At 32.5% G+C, this 20,939-nt stretch overlaps 3 protein-coding genes across 4 annotated transcripts in view; 2 read left to right on the top strand and 1 right to left on the bottom strand.

Moving 5' to 3' along the window:
• Positions 1 to 949, top strand: part of LOC108949540 (titin-like) — a 1,468-nt gene extending 519 nt beyond the window's left edge. The window contains exons 3-4 of the mRNA XM_026834854.1: positions 16 to 879; positions 942 to 949. Of these exons, the coding sequence (XP_026690655.1) occupies positions 16 to 879; positions 942 to 949 (872 nt within the window). The remainder of the gene's footprint in view (positions 1 to 15; positions 880 to 941) is intronic.
• LOC100182830 (synaptotagmin-like protein 4) overlaps positions 1 to 12,903 on the top strand; it is a 16,190-nt gene extending 3,287 nt beyond the window's left edge. The window contains exons 1-16 of one of the 2 annotated variants that reach the window (XM_009860528.3): positions 895 to 1,122; positions 1,823 to 1,978; positions 2,341 to 2,531; positions 2,901 to 2,970; positions 3,168 to 3,515; positions 3,586 to 3,723; positions 3,843 to 3,977; positions 6,566 to 6,628; positions 8,672 to 8,742; positions 9,011 to 9,198; positions 9,508 to 9,603; positions 9,972 to 10,134; positions 10,391 to 10,459; positions 10,826 to 10,917; positions 11,196 to 11,404; positions 11,727 to 12,903. In XM_009860528.3, the coding sequence (XP_009858830.2) occupies positions 963 to 1,122; positions 1,823 to 1,978; positions 2,341 to 2,531; positions 2,901 to 2,970; positions 3,168 to 3,515; positions 3,586 to 3,723; positions 3,843 to 3,977; positions 6,566 to 6,628; positions 8,672 to 8,742; positions 9,011 to 9,198; positions 9,508 to 9,603; positions 9,972 to 10,134; positions 10,391 to 10,459; positions 10,826 to 10,917; positions 11,196 to 11,404; positions 11,727 to 11,863 (2,286 nt within the window). In that variant the 5' untranslated portion in view covers positions 895 to 962 and the 3' untranslated portion in view covers positions 11,864 to 12,903. Of the gene's footprint in view, positions 1 to 894; positions 1,123 to 1,822; positions 1,979 to 2,340; positions 2,532 to 2,900; positions 2,971 to 3,167; positions 3,516 to 3,585; positions 3,724 to 3,842; positions 3,978 to 6,565; positions 6,629 to 8,671; positions 8,743 to 9,010; positions 9,199 to 9,507; positions 9,604 to 9,971; positions 10,135 to 10,390; positions 10,460 to 10,825; positions 10,918 to 11,195; positions 11,405 to 11,726 lie in introns of those variants that run through there. The other variant, XM_026834781.1, reaches the window with a different exon arrangement.
• A 158-nt stretch (positions 12,904 to 13,061) lies between these two features.
• On the bottom strand, positions 13,062 to 16,026 carry ci-vp (vasopressin/oxytocin-related peptide). The gene is made up of 3 exons (NM_001135841.1): positions 15,833 to 16,026; positions 14,546 to 14,792; positions 13,062 to 13,319 (listed from the first exon to the last, which is right to left on the bottom strand). Exons 1-3 carry the CDS (start codon positions 16,010 to 16,012, stop codon positions 13,195 to 13,197), a joined length of 552 nt encoding a protein of 183 aa, NP_001129313.1. The 5' UTR covers positions 16,013 to 16,026; the 3' UTR covers positions 13,062 to 13,194.
• Between the last annotated feature and the right edge of the window lie 4,913 nt (positions 16,027 to 20,939).

Here is a 20,939-nt window from a genome sequence, read left to right as displayed (position 1 = left end):
TTCCCGATGAACCAGTTGTTGAACAAACCATTCCTGATGAACCAGTTGTTGAACAAACCATTCCTGATGAACCAGTTGTTGAACAAACCATTTCTGATGAACCAGTTGTTGAACAATCCATTCCTGATGAATCAGTTATTGAACAAACCATTCCTGATAAACCAGTTGTTGAACAAACCGTTCCTGATGAACCGGTTGTTGAACAAACTATTCCTGATGAACCAGTTGTTGAACAAAATGTTCATGGTATACCAGTTGATAAACAAACCATTCCTGACGAATCAGTTGAAACACCATCAAGCAGAAAGTCAGTTAAAGTCATTAAAAAGATGAAACCCAGTGTAAGAAAGAAGAAAAAAGTTGTCGTAAAAAGACCACAAATAAAAGATGAGAATAATACAAATGATATATCATTGGAAACTATTCCTGGTGAACCAGTTGTTGAACAAACCATTCCTGTTGAATCAGTTGTTGAACAAACCATTCCCGATGAACCAGTTGTTAAACAAACCATTCCTGTTGAATCAGTTGTTGAACAAACCATTCCTGTTGAACCAGTTGTTGAACAAACCATTCCTGTTGAATCAGTTGTTGAACAAACCATTCCTGGTGAACCAGTTGTTGAACACACCATTCCTGATGAACCAGTTGTTGAACAAACCATTCCTGATGAACCAGTTGTTGAACAAACCATTCCTGATGAACCAGTTGTTGAACAAACCATTCCTGGTGAACCAGTTGTTGAACAATCCATTCCTGATGAATCAGTTATTGAACAAACCATTCCTGATAAACCAGTTGTTGAACAAACCGTTCCTGATGAACCGGTTGTTGAACAAACTATTCCTGATGAACCAGTTGTTGAACAAAATGTTCATGGTATACCAGTTGATAAACAAACCATTCCTGACGAATCAGTTGAAACACCATCAAGCAGAAAGTCAGTTAAAGTCATTAAAAAGATGAAACCCAGTGTAAGAAAGATGAAAAAAGTTGTTGTAAAACAAAGACCACCATTAAAAGATGTTTGGAAAAATTTAGATGATATTTCATTTGAAACTATTCCTAACGAACCATTTGCTGAAACCACTATACTGGACACAGATTCTGGCGATTTAAAAAGTAAGTATTGCATGGTATTTAATGTGTGGTTGTTTCTTTTTATGTAATAATATCCTATTTCTTTTTCTCAACACTTTCTAATCTTTTACGTTTGTTTTTTTTAACTTGATGTAACTGTTCTGTTTATTTTCATGTAACTTTTCTTCTAATTTTTGTTGTACATAACACATTGTATATTTTATTCTATTCTCTTCGTTCTACTAATCCTTTGAAAATAAACCTTTTTCTTTTGTGGTGCTCTTTTTAGTGTAGTAGTCTTTAGATACAGCTGTAGTAGTAATTGTTTAGAAATCATGCATTAGAAAATAAATGTTAGTATGCAAGCTGTTTTATTAGTTGTATTATTGTGCTCTGAAATTTTGTTAGGTAAATGTATTATTAGTATTAATTCATAAAAACAGTCATTTTAAAAAATGCCTGTTTTGCGCTTAAAGGGGACATATGTTCAAAAATAATTATTATGAAATGTCTGGTTTTTAGTTAGTGTCAGAAAGATATAGTTTTAATTCTATCTTAATAACTCATTAGTTAGTAGTTGGTAACATCTTTAAAAAAAAGTGTAAAAGAGATCTTCTTACATAGGTTTTTTTAGTTTATTTCACTTTCAAAAATAAAAAGATCTATTTCACCCTTATAATACACCTGGCAGCAACCATATATACCTATAAAATAAATAATATTTTTTATTCATTTTTTACAGATCAACCCGTATCTGTTGAAGCAGAACACAACACCACTGATGTTTATTGTGAGGTTACTCCAACCCACACTGAAGAACATACGAATGAGATTATGAAAAGTTCTGACCATTTTGAAACCCCTGTTACTTCAGATACATTCACTGTATACCCAGATGGTAAGAAGTCGACAAACTATATGTTATATCTGACAATGTAATATGTGCCAACTGTACACATTATTATACAGTATGGACCAACTCTGATCTAAAGTTTAGGACCCATGGATGGCCTGTAGGACCATGTCCATGTAGATTTGAAAACAATATGCAAATATACTGTTTTTATACTCTAAGAGGAGTAGGAAATGTGTAACAAAACATCATGTTTTATTATGCGAAATATTTGTCTCATACAATCTTGATTCCACTGTATTACATATTTTATTTTATTTCAGAAACAAAATGGTGCAATATAGTTACCAAATCAATAAGTACGTATCCAACATCATTTCTTTTCCAAAATACCCAATTTTTTTCAGAACCAAAATCCTTCGGTGCAGTCCCATTTGATACGCCCACACCCCCCCTAGTGGAGACTCCTGTTCTTCCTGAGGATCCTCAGGAGTCCTTGGAGGAGCCAACACATGGGAGGAAGATAAAGAGGATGGGAAGCTCACGTAGGAAGAGAGTGAACAAGGATGTTGAGAATGACCATCTTCCTCAAGAAGAGGTGAATTATTTCTGTTTGTGAGCATGGGTTATAACTTAACAGTGAGCATGAGGTGTTTAAATGCACCATGTGTGTCCGGTGTATAAGAAGATATCCATGTTGTAACTTAACAGTGAGCATGAGGTGTATGAATACACCATGTGTGTCTGGTGTATAAGAAGACACCCGTGTTATAACTTAACAGTGAGCATGAGGTGTTTAAATACACCATGTGTGTCCGGTGTATAAGAAGATATTCATGTTATAACTTGACTGCCATAATGGGGTGTATGTATAAAAAGATACCAATGTTGTAACTCAGCACTAAGCATGAGCTGTATGCATACACAATGCATTTCTAATATATCTGATATATATTTTATAACACAGGTGGTTAATGTACCAGTGGAAATTGAACAAGACACAAAAAATGTTGAAAATGCTGTAGCTTTTGAAACAGGTGAGACCATATACATGAAACTTGTATTGCATTAATACTGTATACAATTATAGTTCTTAGCTTTAAACTTGTATGGATATGTTTAATTTTATCCTTTTTTTTTCTAGCTTAGTAAATTAGGTCATTTACGAATACAGCTTCAGTTTTATTTTATTTAACCGAAAGTTTGAGATAAAAAAAGTAGTATATTTTTCCAGATTATACACCAGAAGTTGTCCAAAATGAACCAGTTGTTGAACCATTAGCAACCAGTACACCACCATCTGTATTTGAGCTAATGCCAGCTTCTCAAATTGCTGAACAAGAATCTGAAATGGTTTCTGCTGAAGCTATGATTGAACCAGATTCTTACACCAGTATGGTTGAACCAGAAAATGGTCTTTACCAGAAAACACCAGAAGAATCATTTGTTAATGAGCAACCATCTGCAATTGGTTTTATTGAACCAGAATTGGTGCCTGTAGAACCAGAAACCTACCAAAATGAACCAGATCTGGCCCAAAGACCAGAAACACCAGATATTGAAAAACCAGCAGAGGAAATTGGTAATTTCAATACTTTTAAAATTCATTTTTTTATAAATATTTTCGGAAATTTCCAACTTTTAAATTCCAGCCCAGCCATTAGAACCAGCAGCGGTAGTCCCCCCCCTGATAACAATCACTAATACTGATCCTATAGAGCCTACAGAGGCCTCTAGTGGTAAAGAAAGAAAATCTTCTTCTTCCTCTTCAAGCTCAAGCTCAAGCTCAGGTAAAATGATAAATAATTTTTTTTTAAAGTGGTAAAAATATCCTATTTGGCATTTAAACTGTTTTTTAACTTTTTTTTGTAACAGTGTGTTAACAATGTCTTATTTTTTAATCATTTAGACTCTGATAACGAAAAGGAATCTAAGAAAAAGGCAAAAGGTTCAGATGATGAGAAAAAAGAAAAATCCAGTTCTGAGGATGAAAAAAAAGACAAATCGCCGGAAAAAAGCGCAAATGGTAAACGTCATTCACAAGGTATTTCATTTTACTATTTTTAATTAGATTTACCATGTTTTGGGCTATCTGCATGGTGTTTATTTGTTTTTTTAACCATATTTTGTGCATGGTATAATTTGAAGAAACATTTTCAATTAAAAAATGTCAATTAAAAAATGCTTTATACCGTTTTTTTTACACATTTTTTAATGTTTATTTCCGTTTTAAATTTGTTTACACTTACTGTCATACTGTGGTTATTATTTTGTCTCACAAAGTTTCTTTGTTCTAATAAAAATCTTATGATTTTCTGACTTTATTTTACGAGACTAGCACAGAAACAGAAAAGTAAAAAATTGTTTTACAAAGGGTATCTAGTCAACTGCTGTCAAGAAACTCTAGTTTACCCCTAAATTACCCCATTTTACGAACTAAACTCTGAATTAAAGTAGTTTAAATACTTCATTCTATAAAACAGATTTTAGGATTTTTAATTTTAACAATAACAATGTGCTGCCTTTTTCTTACAATCTCTCATTTCTAATATAAGAGAATGTTTCTCATTCTTTATGAAAAGAAAAAGGCAGCAAACCCCATCGCATCAGTTGACTTTTTATCGAACACAGCGACCTAAGAACCAGTTTAAGTCAGTTTAAAGCAGTTTTGGCAGTTTATAAGTTCAAATTTAAAACAAATTACTCGTTTTACAACTACACAATATAACTTCGGTTTATTGTGACAGTTTACCGTATAAACCCCCATTTTAAGAGTTTTACCTTTTTTCATGGCTATTTTTTACTCTTCTTTTCACCTTTTGCCAGCCCAAAAAATGAGCCCTAAATTTCGGTAAATCTGTTTGTAAGGGGCTAGGTAGAATAAACTGCGTGGTTATATTTCAGAGTCATGTTACCATTCAGATGGTTCATTTAATCCAGATTATGACCTCCCCGAAGTGAATGTTACTTGTAAGTGACTTGCATGGACTTTAAGTTCAAAAATTAATCACCTCAAATATAAGTTACTTTCAACCATATATTAAAAACTTTCTTTCTTGACTGAATTTATTTATTTCTGATTTAAAAAAATGTCTAATTCAAAAATTAAACAAAACAATTCAAAATTTGTGAAATGGTCCAAAAATTTGACTCTTTTTGATCAAATGGCGGTTACCTAAGTTTAAAATGAGGGGTTATTAAACGTTTTATTTAAAACCTTTAATTTTTGTAACTAACAACAACAAAAATGACTTTTTAGTTTTGCTAACAACTAAAACTTATTATAAACACAAAATCTCAATTTCTTAAAATTTCTTTCATTATTTACTTATGTTGATCTTAAAAACTTGACTCTTAGTTAAAAATAGTAAAAAAACTTGTTTCTTTTATAACTCAATTCATTTATAACTAATTGGTTAAACAAGTTATAAAAATTCAAATCGCTTGTAAAAAAAAGATATTATGGAAAAAAATTAAAAATTTGATTTCAATTTTTGGAGTTGTAACATAACATATGGGGATCCAAATTCTTAGATGACGATGACAATCAGGAGTCGTCACAATACAACAACACCCCCGCTATACTGATCACTGATACAACTGAAACAGTGGAACCTACTGATCAGTCAGAAGGTTAAAAATAAATTAAATTTCCATTTTTATTAAAATTTTAGAATTAAACTATGTTAATTTTATATAGTTTTAGGTTCCGTTTAAAACATAAGGTCATTTTTTTAAAAGTTTTTCTTAGAAAAGCTTTTCCATAAATTTTACTTTCTCTAAAAAATTTGGGAGTTTTGTTAAGGCTTGTTTTCAAAGTTGTTCATCTAAAGTGTCAATCACTATAGAGCCTGCCACTGCCACCAAACACGTGCGTGTCATTCGCCGAAAAGGAAGTACTCGTCGTAAGCGCGAACCGAAGTCTGGGGAGGAGGGGGAAGCCCCAGATTCGGGATCAAAGGAGCCCCGAAAAGTGAAAAAAGTCGTAAGGAGGGTCAAAAAGCCAGAAGGTGATTCTGAAAATAAAGAGAAATCAGTGGCGCCGAAAAAGAAGAAAGTTGTGGTGAAGAAGAAGGTCAAACAAGAAGCAGAATAAATCTGGAAACACTGCTAAAGACACTCAGCATATACCCAAGAAAAAGAGATTTTTTTGTTTTTTTGCTCAAAGGTCCTGATTTTAAAGTGAATGTAAAATTCTGGGTTGATTTTTGTAACTTATACATCGGAACTAAAAATTGTATAAAAAGTGATTTCTTTTGTATTAAATTTTTCTCTTTGATCTTAACTACTGTTGTGTTTTTTAAATATTTCTTTTGTGTGAGTGTCTTAGTGCAGAATATGGACAGTTTAACTGTAAATGTATTAAAGAATATGTTGTTTCAGAAATATAAAAGTTAGAAAAGTCAATATTTATATGCCAGGATATACAGATTTAGTAAACATGCTTTTTAACAACTTCTGGCACTTTTTTTGGCAAAACTTAGCTAAAATCTGTTGACACAGCACCATTTTTCTCAATTTTTCATAAGCAATTTGATCAGGTAATTTTTTAAATCACTTTAGAATTAATTAATGTTTGCACCGATTTTAAAATTTTTGTAAATTTTATTCGTTTTGTTTCGTTTTAAACAGATAAGGTGGAAGAATTATCGAGTGCTGTTCAGTTTTTGAAAACTGTAGATAAAGATCAAACAGGTAACCCGTAGCCAGCATGCTGCCTAACATACCGGTATAGTGTATGATAAATATCCACCAAATTAAAAAATAACAAAATTAACAAAAGATAAAACTTTTGCAATAGTATTAAAAATTTGCTACAGTGCAATATTTAAAAGTAAAAAACAAAGCAATCTTAAAAATTAGCATATTTCTTTTACTTTTCCAATAAACCATTAGAAAGTAATTAAAATTTCCTGCCATTTAGCATGAAATGCATGATTAGTAATCTAAAATAACACACAGACCTACATTTGCCAATAATAAAGTGCACCAAAGAAATTCTTGAAATAATTGACACTTTTCGTCACTCGGAGTGCTCTTGCGTTGGCCGGCAGTTGTCACTAGAATTCGAAAAAAGTTCAGACGAAAATGCAGTTCTAAAAAAAGTCCTAAAAATGATGAGTCACCCTGAAGATGCTGAATCACCCGTTTATTCTGAGATTTCCGAAAATGAAATGAAACTTGTCACTATAAAACAAATTAACCAATCAGAAGCCTTGAAACCAAACCCAGTGAAGCATGACGAGTCATGTGACCAGTTTCGGCCAATTCTAGAAGCCTTGTTGATTTCCGACGAAAAAGCACCAGAAAATTCCGAAAATGAGACTAGTTTTTCGTCTAAAACAGCTCATAATCCAACTGTGACTGCAATTTTGCCAAATAAGATTTCCAGCAGCAATAGGATAAAATAATTTTCGTTTTCTCAAAATCTTCCAAGTTTTGTTGTGGCAGTTTAATCTTTTATTATATTTAACAATTCATTATAAAGTTATAAAACAAAAGGTATATAACAAGGTATGTAACACGTTCCAGCAACTTATAAAACAAAGGTTTTGTGCGTTTCACTATAGAATACCAAAGAAACTTTTTTGTCACTATTTTAAACAGTTTCCACTTTTTCCAAAGTTATACAACACTTTGAGAATCGCTATTCTAATTCATATTTTTACAATTTTGTGCAATGCTTTGCATAGCCAATCATTTTTTCATGTAATGTTTAAATTTGACAATCACTTTACCATTCCAGGCAAAATCTTTTGTCTTTTTGTGTTTCTGTGCCTTTTAAAAAGTTGCTTAAAGTGCAATATGTTTTATTTACTAATATTAATGGTTTTAAAATTCAGGTGTGCCTCTTATGTTGTATGCAGAAAACAGTTGCAATATTAATAAAGTTTAACTAACTTACATTTTGACTTTATACACATATGCACATGTTCAACTATACTCAAATATTTTGTACAAAAATTTGTAAAAATGTTAGTATTTTTATATTTATAAATAATCCTTTTTGGTTTATGTGGTTAATTTAAAGAGATTGATGAATGGATTGTGATAGTTTTTGTGTTCGTGCTTTAGTTTTGCACATTTTTTTTTATCTGTTGTGTGTTATGTGTTTTATTAGAATATAAAAAACACAATGTTTTTTTTTTACTTCTAACCAGTATTTAACAATAACACCCCTGTTTTATCACCTAATTCTTTTGCTTGTGCATGGTAGGCTTGAACAGCAAACACATATTGCACAAAACAAAGTATTTTCAAATCTAAGTTCTCCTACTTTGCATGTTGATGGCAAATCTACGCAAATTATGCATGCTAGCACTTTATATCTGCATATACTTGCATTCACTAATTGACTCTAATTTGCATGCTGCTTTAAATGGCTTAAAGTTGAGGTAAGATATTTCTGTAATTTGCATTTTTCTATATTTTAACTTTTTGTAAGTTACAGTAAGGGTAGCCATGTTTCTGACATGGCCTGGCAAAAACGACTAATGTATTAACTGTTTAAATATAATGTTTTTCAAGATTATATTTAAAATTGTGTATTTTTGTTAATATAAATTGTATTTTTTGTTTAACATAAGTTCTGGACTTTTACAAACAAGTGTAAACTTATTAATTATTCATTAAACACATAAATTAATAGCACAGTGATAAAGTAAAATGTGTCTACAAAATCTGATATTTTTAAGCTAAAGGTTTATAAATTTTATTAAAGTTTGAATTTTTTTGCAGGAAGTTTAAAAAAGAAAAAAACTTCATTGGGAGGAAGTTTAAAAAATCTGACCAGCGTTTCAAAGTTATCGGTAAACCTATTTTGCTATATTTATGATTATTCAGCTTGACAATGACCATGAGGTGTATGAATACGCTATGTGTTTCTGGTATAAAAGATGACACCCATGTTATAACTTGACAATAAGCATGAGCTGTATGGATAGATCATGTGTGTCTCGTGTATAAGAAGACGCCAATGTTATAACTTGACAGTAAGCATAAGAGATATTGGTATTCTATATTCAATATATAGTATATACACCCATGTTATAACTTACAAAATATCAATTTTCACAGAAAAGTCGTGAAAGTTTGGGCAGCACATGGAGTGTGTACAGTGGAACAAGTGCTTTTGCTCAATCAATAGATGTTACTGGTAGTGTTGAGTTTGGAATGAAATATTCGCACAAAACAGGATCACTAAATATTAATATAGTAGGCTGTAGTGACTTGGCTGCTGTTGATGACAAAAAGCTAAGCAATCCGTAAGTCAAAAAGTTTACTGATAATTTATTTTGAAATTTGGCATGGTTTTAAAATCTTTAAGTAATTTGTTAGTTTGCTGTTTGTTTATTTTTGGAAAATTTGTTTTGTTGGAAATTAGTGAGGTTTTAAAACGGGATAAATATTTCAACACATGTTAACTTTATAGGGAGCATGAGGTGTATGAATACATAATGTGTGTCTGGTGCATAATAAGACACCCATGTTATAACTTGACAGCGAGCATGAGGTGTATAGATATTAAAATACTAGTCTATCCAAAGTATGTTACTAACAGAGTTGTTCCACAGTTATGTGAAGACATATTTGCTCCCGGACAAACAAAGTAAACGAAAAACCAAAGCAAAGAAGAAAACAATTAATCCAGTTTATAACGAAACTTTAAAGTAAGTTTTCTACTAAACATAGTTAGCTTTATAAAAGACTTGTCTTATATTAACAACTATGATTTGTACTTGTCTATACAGATTTTAGCTTATTTATACCATTTTTCCAAGTATTTCGCTATAACAGCTATATATATCAAATTTTATTTATTTATTCTCTTGTGGCAGGGCAATGACAGTCGATATTACACAGGTGTTTTGTTTCATACGCTTGTGCAAGTTTACGAGTCACCATGTATGTAACTTTATGGGTGATAATTAGTTGTCAATTTTTTCTAGTGTATGGCTTACAATTTAGACAACCCATAATGTACCACAAGGTTGGGAGCAAGAGTTATGGGGGTTATACATTAACATTATATATTCAGATACATTATTCCGGAGTCTGAACTGTCAACACGTACATTAAACGTAGCTGTATGGCATGACAAAGTTGGAGTGAATGTATTTCTTGGAGAAGTTAATCTCGAGTTGAATTTTGTCGATTTTTCTGACCCACGACAATCAGATGTCTATGTGTTACAACCAAAAGTACGTTTAGTTTTAAACTGAGTTTTGTTTTGACCTGACAGTGAGCACAATGTGTATGAATATACTATGTGTATCTGGTGTATAAGAAGACACCCATTTTATAACTCGACAGTGAGAATAAGGTGTATGAATACAACATGTGTGTCTGGCGTATAAGAAGACACCCATGTTATAACATAACAGTAAGCATGAGGTGTTTAAATACAACCTATATCTCATATACAACATAATAAAACTTTTGTTACCATTTATACAGGTGGCATTCACAGACTTTCATTCCAACACATACAATGGAGACATGAGCATAGCATTACGTTATATACAGGTACCTATGCAACAAAATTGATTTTAAATTGTATCTTTGCTTTTACCCCAGTTGCATATTGTATGTACTCAAGCAATAGAGGAAAATGCGTTTTCTCAATATACTAAAAAGATACTGACCTGATACCATTGTGGGTGTATGTGTCCTTGAGCAAGACACTTAACAATGTCTGCTTCAACCCAGTGGTCACTAGTGGGTTGTCCAAATTGTCAGCCACACAGAAATAACAATCACCCAAAAAGTTATAATTGTGGTAACTTGTAATCGGGCACGAGGTGTATGAAACAGAACACTCGTGTTATAACATATGCCCCATAACAAAAATAGGTGACATTTGATAAAACTATAGTTCCTCTGTTTTTTTAGGGCAGGGAAAAATTTGGTCAGTTGGAGATAGTTGTACAAGGTGTTCGTAGTCTACCCACCGCTGCTGATAAATCAAATATTTTTGTTAAAGGGTAAGTTCCATATGCTAAAAAGATCAGATATATCCTGTAAAACTATTTGTTTTAGAATTAAATGTTACTTTGTGCAGTATAATTTTGTTGTTTTTATATTGTAATTTAATTGAAAAATCTTTAAAAATCATTTATTTAGTCTTTTATTTCTTATAAAAAAACTTTTTTGTAATGGTACGCTACATATTTTCTTGTTGTTTTTTTGTTAGAAAATATAAAAAAAACATTTAAAAATTAATATTTACTGTTTTATTTTTAATAAAAATATACTTTTTTAGATACTTTTTGCCGGATAAAGCCAGAGCAACCAAACAGAAAACGCCGCTGTTACAAAGTTCCTCCAATGTACAGTTTGACCACCAGTTTGTTTACACCAAAGTAGCTTCTGATGAATTATCCCAACGTTGTGTTGAAATCACAGTATGGAAGGAAGGCTTGATTGGTCCCAATAAACTTTTAGGAGCGGTTAGACTGAGTACTGGTACAGGTATGTAAAGATTTATTTGGTATGTTACTAATATATACATTAGAACTTATATGTTTACCTTTTTAATAAATTTATTTGCATTTTCATTGAAATTTATACAGTTTTATTTATTCTTCAATGCATTTTGCTACAAAATACTACAATTTTACATTTCTTGTCCTTTATATTACAGTTTGTGTTTTTACATTCTCCAATATTATTTTTATTATATTACACATCTGTTTTGTTGTATATTGCATTTATTTGCATATGATTTTATTATTATTTAAAAATATAATGTGTATCCTCATATTACATATTAAAATACTTTAAACATGTACAGGCCAAAGTTTTGGTGATAATGTCCATTGGATGGATTCAACCACAGAAGAAATTCAACTGTGGCAAAAAATGTTCGATAATTTCGGTTCCTGGTCAGAAGGGACAATTACATTACGAAACATTAAACCAGCGACATAAACTCCAAAAGATACAATTTTTATGAACATTTACCATTTTTACACAGAAATTTTGTACTCCGTTTCCAATATGTGTTAAAATCATTAATTTTCTAAAACCATAAAACGTCTTGAAAATTCTTTTGTTTAAAAACCATTTTTTTTATTTTTAAATTGTAAAATCGGTTTGTAACAAAAAAATGTTATTATATAGTACTGTAATGTAATGCTTATTATTGTTGCAATAGCTGATCACTATTATAGTACATTTTATAGAGCTTGAGTGCTTTGTATAGTACTGTGGGGTAAGATGGATACCGTTAGAACATAATATCCCATATTTCTTAATCGTGTCTTAACAATTACCAACGCTCTTTACAGTCGTACGGATACGGTTTTATAATTCACTCCAAAATTCTTTGTTTACAACCAAATGGGGCAATAAAAGAGAATGAAAACATGGACCATCTTACCCCAACCTACTATATATTATTACTATTGTCCAGTAATTACTGTATATCCGAATCTGTAGCACTTTAGCTGTAACTTTTTTGCACATGTAAAAACGCAGCACACATTTTGTTTTATATTTAAACCATTTATTTTATAACATCTTAATTTGATGTTATTAATATTAATTGTAAATATTAAGTTTCGTTAGCTTATGTCTTTATTTACCACAATATGTGTTTAATTTGTAAACTAGCTGAGTTAAACATCTGAAATATTCAAGTTTAGGTTAAGAAATACTGTTCTATTAGTTCAGAAACTTTTTTAAAAAATTGTGCTCGTAATTTTGTGTTGTGTTTATTGAGGGTAGGATGGTCTATATTTTATTCTTTTTTATCAAACCATCTCACCCCACAATACTGTATATTTTTGCTTAACTTAATTTCGTTTTTTTTGCTTGATTTTGCACAGTAGCATATTTTACCGACGTTTATAGCTGCGTACTTATAATACTCTATATCTAAACCTGCTAAATTTGCATATTCGTATTCCAGCGTTCCAATGTAATTTGCCGAAATCATTCGCCGAAATAAAACAAATTCTGCCATTTCAGGAATTAAAAATTATATTAATAAAGTGAAATATTTATCTAAGAATAGACTGTACTAAAGTTGATTTTTGTCTGTTACGAATTTCTTAGCCCTTGATCCTGACTGTTAAAATTTGTTACGAGAATCGTTCAACTTTACGAGCATTAGATGAGGGTCAGATTCTGCCATTTAGGAAACATTTATTCACACAACGTTACACTTAAAACGACTGAAAATTTCACTACCATTTTCAAAAGACAGTCGAATTGGAAAATACGGTAAGTACATTAGTCGTCGTGTGTTATACAATGTATTAATACATGTCTTGTAAGAGATGCGAAATTCTGTTTACAAGTGCAGTTTGATCTTGAAAAACTTCTTTGTGTGATGGAATGTCTTGATCTTTGTAACTGCAGCTAACTTGAGGCCGGCATCGATCTAAAAAATAAAATACTTTAATTTTATTTTTAACTTTTAAATGACATAAGTGATAACTCGTAAGCGGGTACAAAGTGTATGAAACAGAAACCCGTGTTATAGCGACTGTCGTTGCCCGCCGCGCGAGAATAATAAGACTATAGTTGCATTCAACCAATTGCGTCTACTGTAACAAGGCTTTACAATTTATCAGCCTAATTCGTCTCAGGCGCTTTTGATTTTCTGTGGGGCACAATTTTAATCAGCGAACACGTTTCAGCTGCGTCCCTTCCGCACAGTCGGACAAGTCATTCTAGCAGAATGTGTTTAGGTTGTTTATAGTATAGCTGAGTAAGATGGTTATATAAATGTACAGTACAGTATTAGATATCTTTTGGAAATTTGCTTTTGCTGATCACTATATAAAAGTAAGTCTGAATTGTAGGTTTAATAATATACACGTGCTGTATATTATTTTATTACTTATGTAATCTGTTACGCACTACGTTCGGATTTATGTAACTTCCTTGGTATATGCCTGTACTTTAAGTCTGCTGACAGAGTGGTTGATTCAGGATTACTATGTAGCGCTTATGCGAAACTGCCGCGGTATAATTAAACCTATATTTCGAAGCGTATGTAATGTTGTATAGGTAGCGTTTTGTCGTTACGGTTGCCATCAGACTATAGTACACAGCAAGTATCGTCTTGATTACATCAGAATCGTTTGGGTTTGGAAAAGTTTCGAAGCGAGCCACCATATTTATGAGCATACATTTCAGCGCGTATGTTTTGGAAAAAACGTTTTTTTTATAGGCCTGAACAGAACTTGTGTGTTTTGTTTTATAGCAATTAACTATATACCTTGTTCGTGTTGGCTGTCTCTTCGCATTTTGTATGAATATGATATCGCATTCTACAGCGTTAAACATTCGATTTTAAATGCTTTGCGTTAATTTATACCGTTAAATATAAAGTTTAGGTTAAGACCAAAATCGTTTAGCGTCGTAAAAAAGTGGTTAGCGCGTCTGCGTCTAGCCCAAATTTAACACGTTCGCGGCTCGACGCTGTAAAACTAAACACCGACTTTTGTTGCTTCGCCACGACTATGAATAAATAGGTTACATTCATTCATATAATTTCACGAGGTATATGGGAAAGAGAACACTCGTGTTTTATTTTTTGCCCCCCCTTCGCCACACGAAGACCAATAAGTTACATTTATTCATTAAACATTAAAAACCTACCCCAAGAACAGCACACGCCAACTTTGATACAATATCTCCGTTTTTGTGGCGCTCCTCTGCTACTAATCTCAACAAATTCATGCAGAATCCTTTGCACTTGTTGTAAGACACCACTGCTTAAAAACCGGTGTTGTAATTCAGTTGCTGAAACTGCACATATGACTTGACCATCGTCGGTTTCTTGGCAGCATATTTTCTGCCCGCTAAACTTGCATTCGTTACCGGTGTTGCTTTCGTCTTTATTGCACTGCGAAGACATTAGTATTTGATATTTTGAATGCTAAAAAAATCATATATATTTATGCATATATAGTGTTGTTGAGTATATGATGGATACCGTAAGCTCATAATCTCTCATATTTTCATATCGTGTTTTTATTAAAAATTATCATCGATTTTTTAGAGCCGTCAAGATACGGTAATATAATTATGTAAACATTCTTTGATTATTACCGAATGGGACGATAAAATAAAATGAAAGCATAGGTCATGTTAAATTCGCGTCTAGGTAACCCTATACGCTTGTTGATATTAGGAAAATTAATAATTCATTACTTTATAAATAAATTTGTTTGCACTTATATAAGCTATATAGTGGTTTTCTATATTCGTACACCTTTGAGACATATATAGGTTATATGAGCTTATACACTCCTTGTAGGATTGGTTTTATTAAAAACTGTTTCAATGTACAGTAGGGTGGGAGAAGATGGGACACCTTTTCATTCCATTTTCTCGTCCCATTTGGTAGTAAACAAAGAACATTCAAAAAATTATTAAACCGTATCCTCACGAATCCAATAAACCGTTGTTAATTGTTAAAAAAACCGATCAAGATATTTAGATATTATGTGCTAAAGGTGTCCCGTTTTCCCCTAACCTATACTATATAGTAGGTTGGGATAGGTGTTTTCATTCTTTTTTCTCTTAGTAGTAAACAAAGGATGCTTACAGAACTTTATACCCGTATCCTCATGACGCTTAAATAGCTGTTAAATGCTAAAAACACGATTAGGCAATATGGATATTAAATTTTAACGGTACTCATCCTATTTGTAAAACAGTATTTTATCAACTTTATTCGTGTCGCTTGGAGTGTAGTCTAATTGGTACAAGGTTCGAGGCCCGATGCTGCCACCATTATAAATCTGTGTAGGCTACGAAGTGTGTGAAATATTGTGCCCGCGTGTTATAACAACTGTCATTGCCGCCCCCCCCCCGCACCACGCGGGGATAAATAACATCAGTTTTTAAATTACAATTTATAGAAAAATAAAAAAATTAAACCTGAAATGGTCTGTTATCCAAAAATTCTGGCAATTCCTGAAAAAGTTGTTTTCTTGGGTCCGTGATCTCTTGCCCCCTCTTGCGGTACCAATCCATGTTAGAGCAGTCCCGGAAAAAACACGCGTCCAAAATTATAGAATTTGCCAACAATATTAGAACGATTGAAAACTGTCTGTACATTTTATTGTTTTTTTTTTGTGAAATCTATACAGTCTGTATCTTCTGAAATACAGATTAGATAAAAACATTTTGCCATAACAAGACAAAGAACATAACATAAACTGTATTTATCTCCTTAAATCTAGTAACGAAAACTAGATTAAAATTAAATTAAATAAAACAGCGAAGAGAAGGGAATTAGCAGTCAAACGACAGTCGTTAAAACTTCTTTAGGGGTAAAAACTTTGGTAAAGGTGTTAAATAAAAGCGTGGTTGCCAATATAAGTACATTTCCCGAATTCATGAAGTTACAAAAAGTTTTAAGCTATAGTTACATTTATAGCTTTATCTGCGCTTTAATACTTATAATATTTCAGGCCATTCCTTTACTGTATAGACCATTAGAGAGAAATACCGTGAACTGTGTCACATTGTTTCATGCACTACACGCATATTATATACATTTGCGCTTATTAATTTTGGCAGTATGCCAGAATTACTTACACGCTGCGGTATATATTACATTTGTTGCCTAATAATACTCCATGTGTGTCTAGTGTGTAAGAAAGCATCCATGTTATAACTCGACGGTGAATAAAAGCTTTATCCCAGCGGTAAGCATACAACATGCAAAAATCAGATAAAAGGTATTAGCGAAAATTTTGCAAGTACATTCTAAACACTGTATCGTCACGATTGCCACAGAGGCGATGTAATATTCGTATAACACATGTACTACATTGTGCGAATCGCTTTTCCGCTTCTAAGACTCTTTAATAATTAATACTCCCGCAAACGAACTGTTGGTGTATCATGCAACAGCATATACAACGTAAAACGCAATTGTTTAAGATTTTTCCGATTTAGGCACATTTTGCTTTTTGGGGTAAGAATGTGAAGGTTTTTATTTCTCTTTTATCGTCCCATTTGGTAGTAAACAAATAATATTAACATAATTATATAACCGCATCCTCATGAGCGTAAAATATTGTTGTTATTAATTGTTAAATACTATTTCCTAACGCTGTTCATCTTTTCCTACAGTACCATATATGGTATAGGAAGACCTTTATAATATCCAAATTTCCTGGTCGTGTTAGATAAGCATATAGTCTATGGGAGTCGTGAGGATAAACTTTTGTAATTCTTTGAATGTTCTTTGTTTACTACCAAATGGGACGAGAAAGTGGAATGAAGGATGTCCCATCTTCTCCCACCCTACTATGCATGTTTATTTACGTAACTAAACAAAACGACTCTAATATTTTTGATCACTTTTAAACGATTTTCCAGTCAAAGAGATAAACCAAAAGACCGCTGATTTTATCGAAAGCATTGATTAAATTAATTATGTACAGCATCGCGGTTGGATCGATTGCTTCCTAGTTTGAGATGAAATTAATTATCACACTTATAGGCCTCGAACCCGTAACCCCTATTGCTCAATTTTTTACATAGTAGGGTGGGGGGAGATGGGGCACCTTTATCGCATAGTATCCAGATATCCTGATCACCTTTTAAACGATTAACAACGGTCTATGGGATTATTCGTCAGAATACAGTTTTAGAATTCCTTGAATGCTCTTTGATTACTACCAAATGGGAAGAGAAAATAGAAATGAAAAGGTGTTTATCTTTCCCCACTACTATTCTTTTTGCCGGTAATTTACGTCTACTCCTTGTTTAAATTACTATGGCCTTCGTTTCGTACTTACATAGTAAAAAAACAATTATATAAAAACATTAATACTTATATATTTAATACTTATAGATATAGCTGACTTAAATGTTTCCGTAAACATATTTCACTACACTACTAGAGTATAAAACTGAAAAGCTCCATAGCGATTTAATTTTTAATGAGAATTAGCGAAAATGTACACGACTTTATACGGTAATCAAATTTCCAAAAATTTTAATAATTCAATTAAATTCTGTGTGAAATTTTGCATCGCTGTTACACATGCCAAATTTTTATTTGAAAATTCGAAAGTTTGCATCGATTTAAATACATTAACGCTTCGTTTATGACATATGCATTGCACTTATAGCGTCAGAATGCCAGTAATTTGACTACTTTAGCAGGGATCTGGTATTCGAATGAAGTTAATTATAAAATTATTTATAATCGCTTTAATGGGGATAAATCGCAATTGCTTCAACCACTCGATTCATAACTAAAAATCACCACCCACAAGATTATATACGTGGTAACCCGTAAGCGGTCACGAGGTGTAAAAAAAACAGAACACCCTTGTTGTCGTTTTCTGTCCATACAAGGATAAAAAGTTACATTCATTCATCCGTATTTAATATAAACTTTGTCAGTTCAGAAAGACGTTAAAATACATTTCGTAGCGTGTTTTAAAACATATAGCATGTTTTTATTACAACAAGTTAAATAGGTTGCTTTGTCCACTTTTAAATGCCGAAACAAAAAGTATGGGCGCTTCACAAAACTGTCGAATAAAAATTAACTGCGGCATGTTTTAGTCGCTACCCACCATCAGGACGCTGTTGCGAAGCTGGATAAATATTTTTGCGTAATCTAAAAGATTGCAATAAAATTATAGTACTGTGGGGTAAGATGGACACCGTTAGCACATAACGCATTCCTAATTGTGTTTAACATACCAACGCTTTGGAGCTGTAAAGATACGATTAAATAATTTTATAAATATTCTTCGTTTACTTCCATGACAATAAAAAAAGAATAAAACGTGGACCATCTTATATCCCGGCCTACTATATTTCCTTTTTGGTTATTCTAATTCAAGATCTATAGTCCTAAAAATACAACTCTGAATGCAATTGCAATTCAATAAAACAAACTGTAAACATATGAATGAGACCTGAGATTTAGGCCCCAAGCTCCAGTCTTACAAGCCTTTATAATTTCAAATCAATAAAAAAATCGCGCCTCGTCTAAAACACACTGTCTTATCGCTCAAATAACTGACGCGTATACGCCTAACCTGGGCCCCAGTTTCTATATAAACCCCTTAACGTAGAGAAAAAGGCAAGCAGCATTCGCTGACGGAATCCGTGTGCATTATTTATAAAGCCCAAGATTTTTAGGGATAAATACATTTTGTGAAAAGATATTGTCTCATGCGGGTTTTTGGTCTAATCCTGAAAATTTTATTTTGTTCACTTTTGTCTGGTCTTAACAGACGCACGTGCGCTTTTAAGATCTACAGTTAATAAAACTATTTTTGTTTTAATTATTTATTTTAAATTTCCATTTTTGTTTCGGTCGCTCTGTGGAGACATCGCCGTAAGGTTTGTGACGTCATAAAGGTGTGATTTAGATTAGAGAAAGTCGCCGTGACGTAACCATGACGTCATCATACGCAATTTTCTAAAAAAAAGTTTTTAACGAATTTCAAAATAATTTTGGCTGTTTTTGAAAAAACGCTTGCGTGTAAAATCGCATTTAGGTATTTCGTGAAACGACTGTTTAATAAATCGCCGTTTTCGAGTGACAGCAGACATTTAATAAACTTATGTTTAGACTGCTGTAACCACACGAATCAAACATGCATTTTTGATGGTGCATAAGCACTGAGGGCTTAGGCCCGCAGCCAAGACGGTGCTGGTTCCCACTTGCGGTGCATATCATTGCTATTTCGTATAGACTGTGTGACTTTTGGGGATTTTGTGTGGTTTATTTGCGACGTCGGCAGGGACAAATCGGACTTTCTTCCATAAATATTAATACTGTATGTGCGTGGATTTAAACACTGTGTCGTGTCAGAGACTAACGCGTGATCAGTCTTTTTAAAAGCTGGTATTTTTATCTAGGCGGTCATCGCATTTTATTATATAAGGCTGAGGTGCTACAGCAACGAACAACTGCTGGATTTTGATAAACAAATTAATGTAACTTATTTATCCTCTCATGGCGGGTCAACGACAGTCGTTATAACACGGGTGTTTTGTTTCATATACCCGTGTCCGCTTTTGAGTTACCACATGTGTAACTTTGTGAGTGATTAAGTGTCATTGCGAAAGGACACAAACGGCATTCTATATCGCTATGGGTAAGGTCTTACGTCAAGTCACGTTAACCAGTTCATTTATTACTAATCGCCCCATAAACCAACTCAAACTGATATTTTTATTATTTCAGTACGGCTAAGAAGTTCTATTCGAGATAACAGCAAAAACACGCTAAAAAACCGTAGCCTATATATAAATGTTGATAGTATTATAAAAATCAACAGTAAAATCTGAAACACAAAACGTGCTAGCTGCTATACAGTAAATATATGGTCTGTAGGTACATAGAAAAATCCAAACACCCATATACAAATCACTTAATTACATAAACGGTCTCGCTTAACCCCAAACCGCAGCGTTTCCGCGTTTACGAAATGAATATGCTATCCTCTTGGAGGATAAATAATATATGGCCATTCTCTAATCTGTTTCTTTTTCTTTAAATCTGTTTTAATTCTTCCAAATTGTTCTTTTTTATTGTAAATAAAGAATATTTACAGAATGATATATAACTGTCTCCTTAGGACTCCTAAAAAGCTTTGTAAATAGTTAAAACACGAGTAGGAAATATGGGATATTATATGCTGACGATATCCATCTTACCCCAACCTGTATTGTAAACTCTGAATTTTTTCTGACATTTGTATGGCAACTTCTACATTGTTACGTACTTGTATAAACATAAATATCTCTACTATACGTATAGTATGTTAAGCAACGCTATATATAAGCTTGGAACAGCTTACAATTCAAGTAGAAATCAATATGTTTATTTACCTATATACATTAAACTAAAGAAAAGGTTCTTAATATTTTAAACTGCTGTAATTTACTTTGCTGTTGTTTCTACGTATAAAAGGAGCGCGAATTCTCATTAAGATTACTGTGAGGGAAGATGGGACACCTTTAGCACATAATATCCAAATATCCTGATCGTGTTTTAAAC

This window comes from Ciona intestinalis, chromosome 6, assembly GCF_000224145.3.
Source record: "Ciona intestinalis chromosome 6, KH, whole genome shotgun sequence".
In the NCBI taxonomy this organism is placed as follows: Eukaryota; Metazoa; Chordata; class Ascidiacea; order Phlebobranchia; family Cionidae; genus Ciona; species Ciona intestinalis.
Note: the sequence above shows the minus strand (reverse complement) of the source record. Positions and strands in the feature narration are given on the sequence as shown.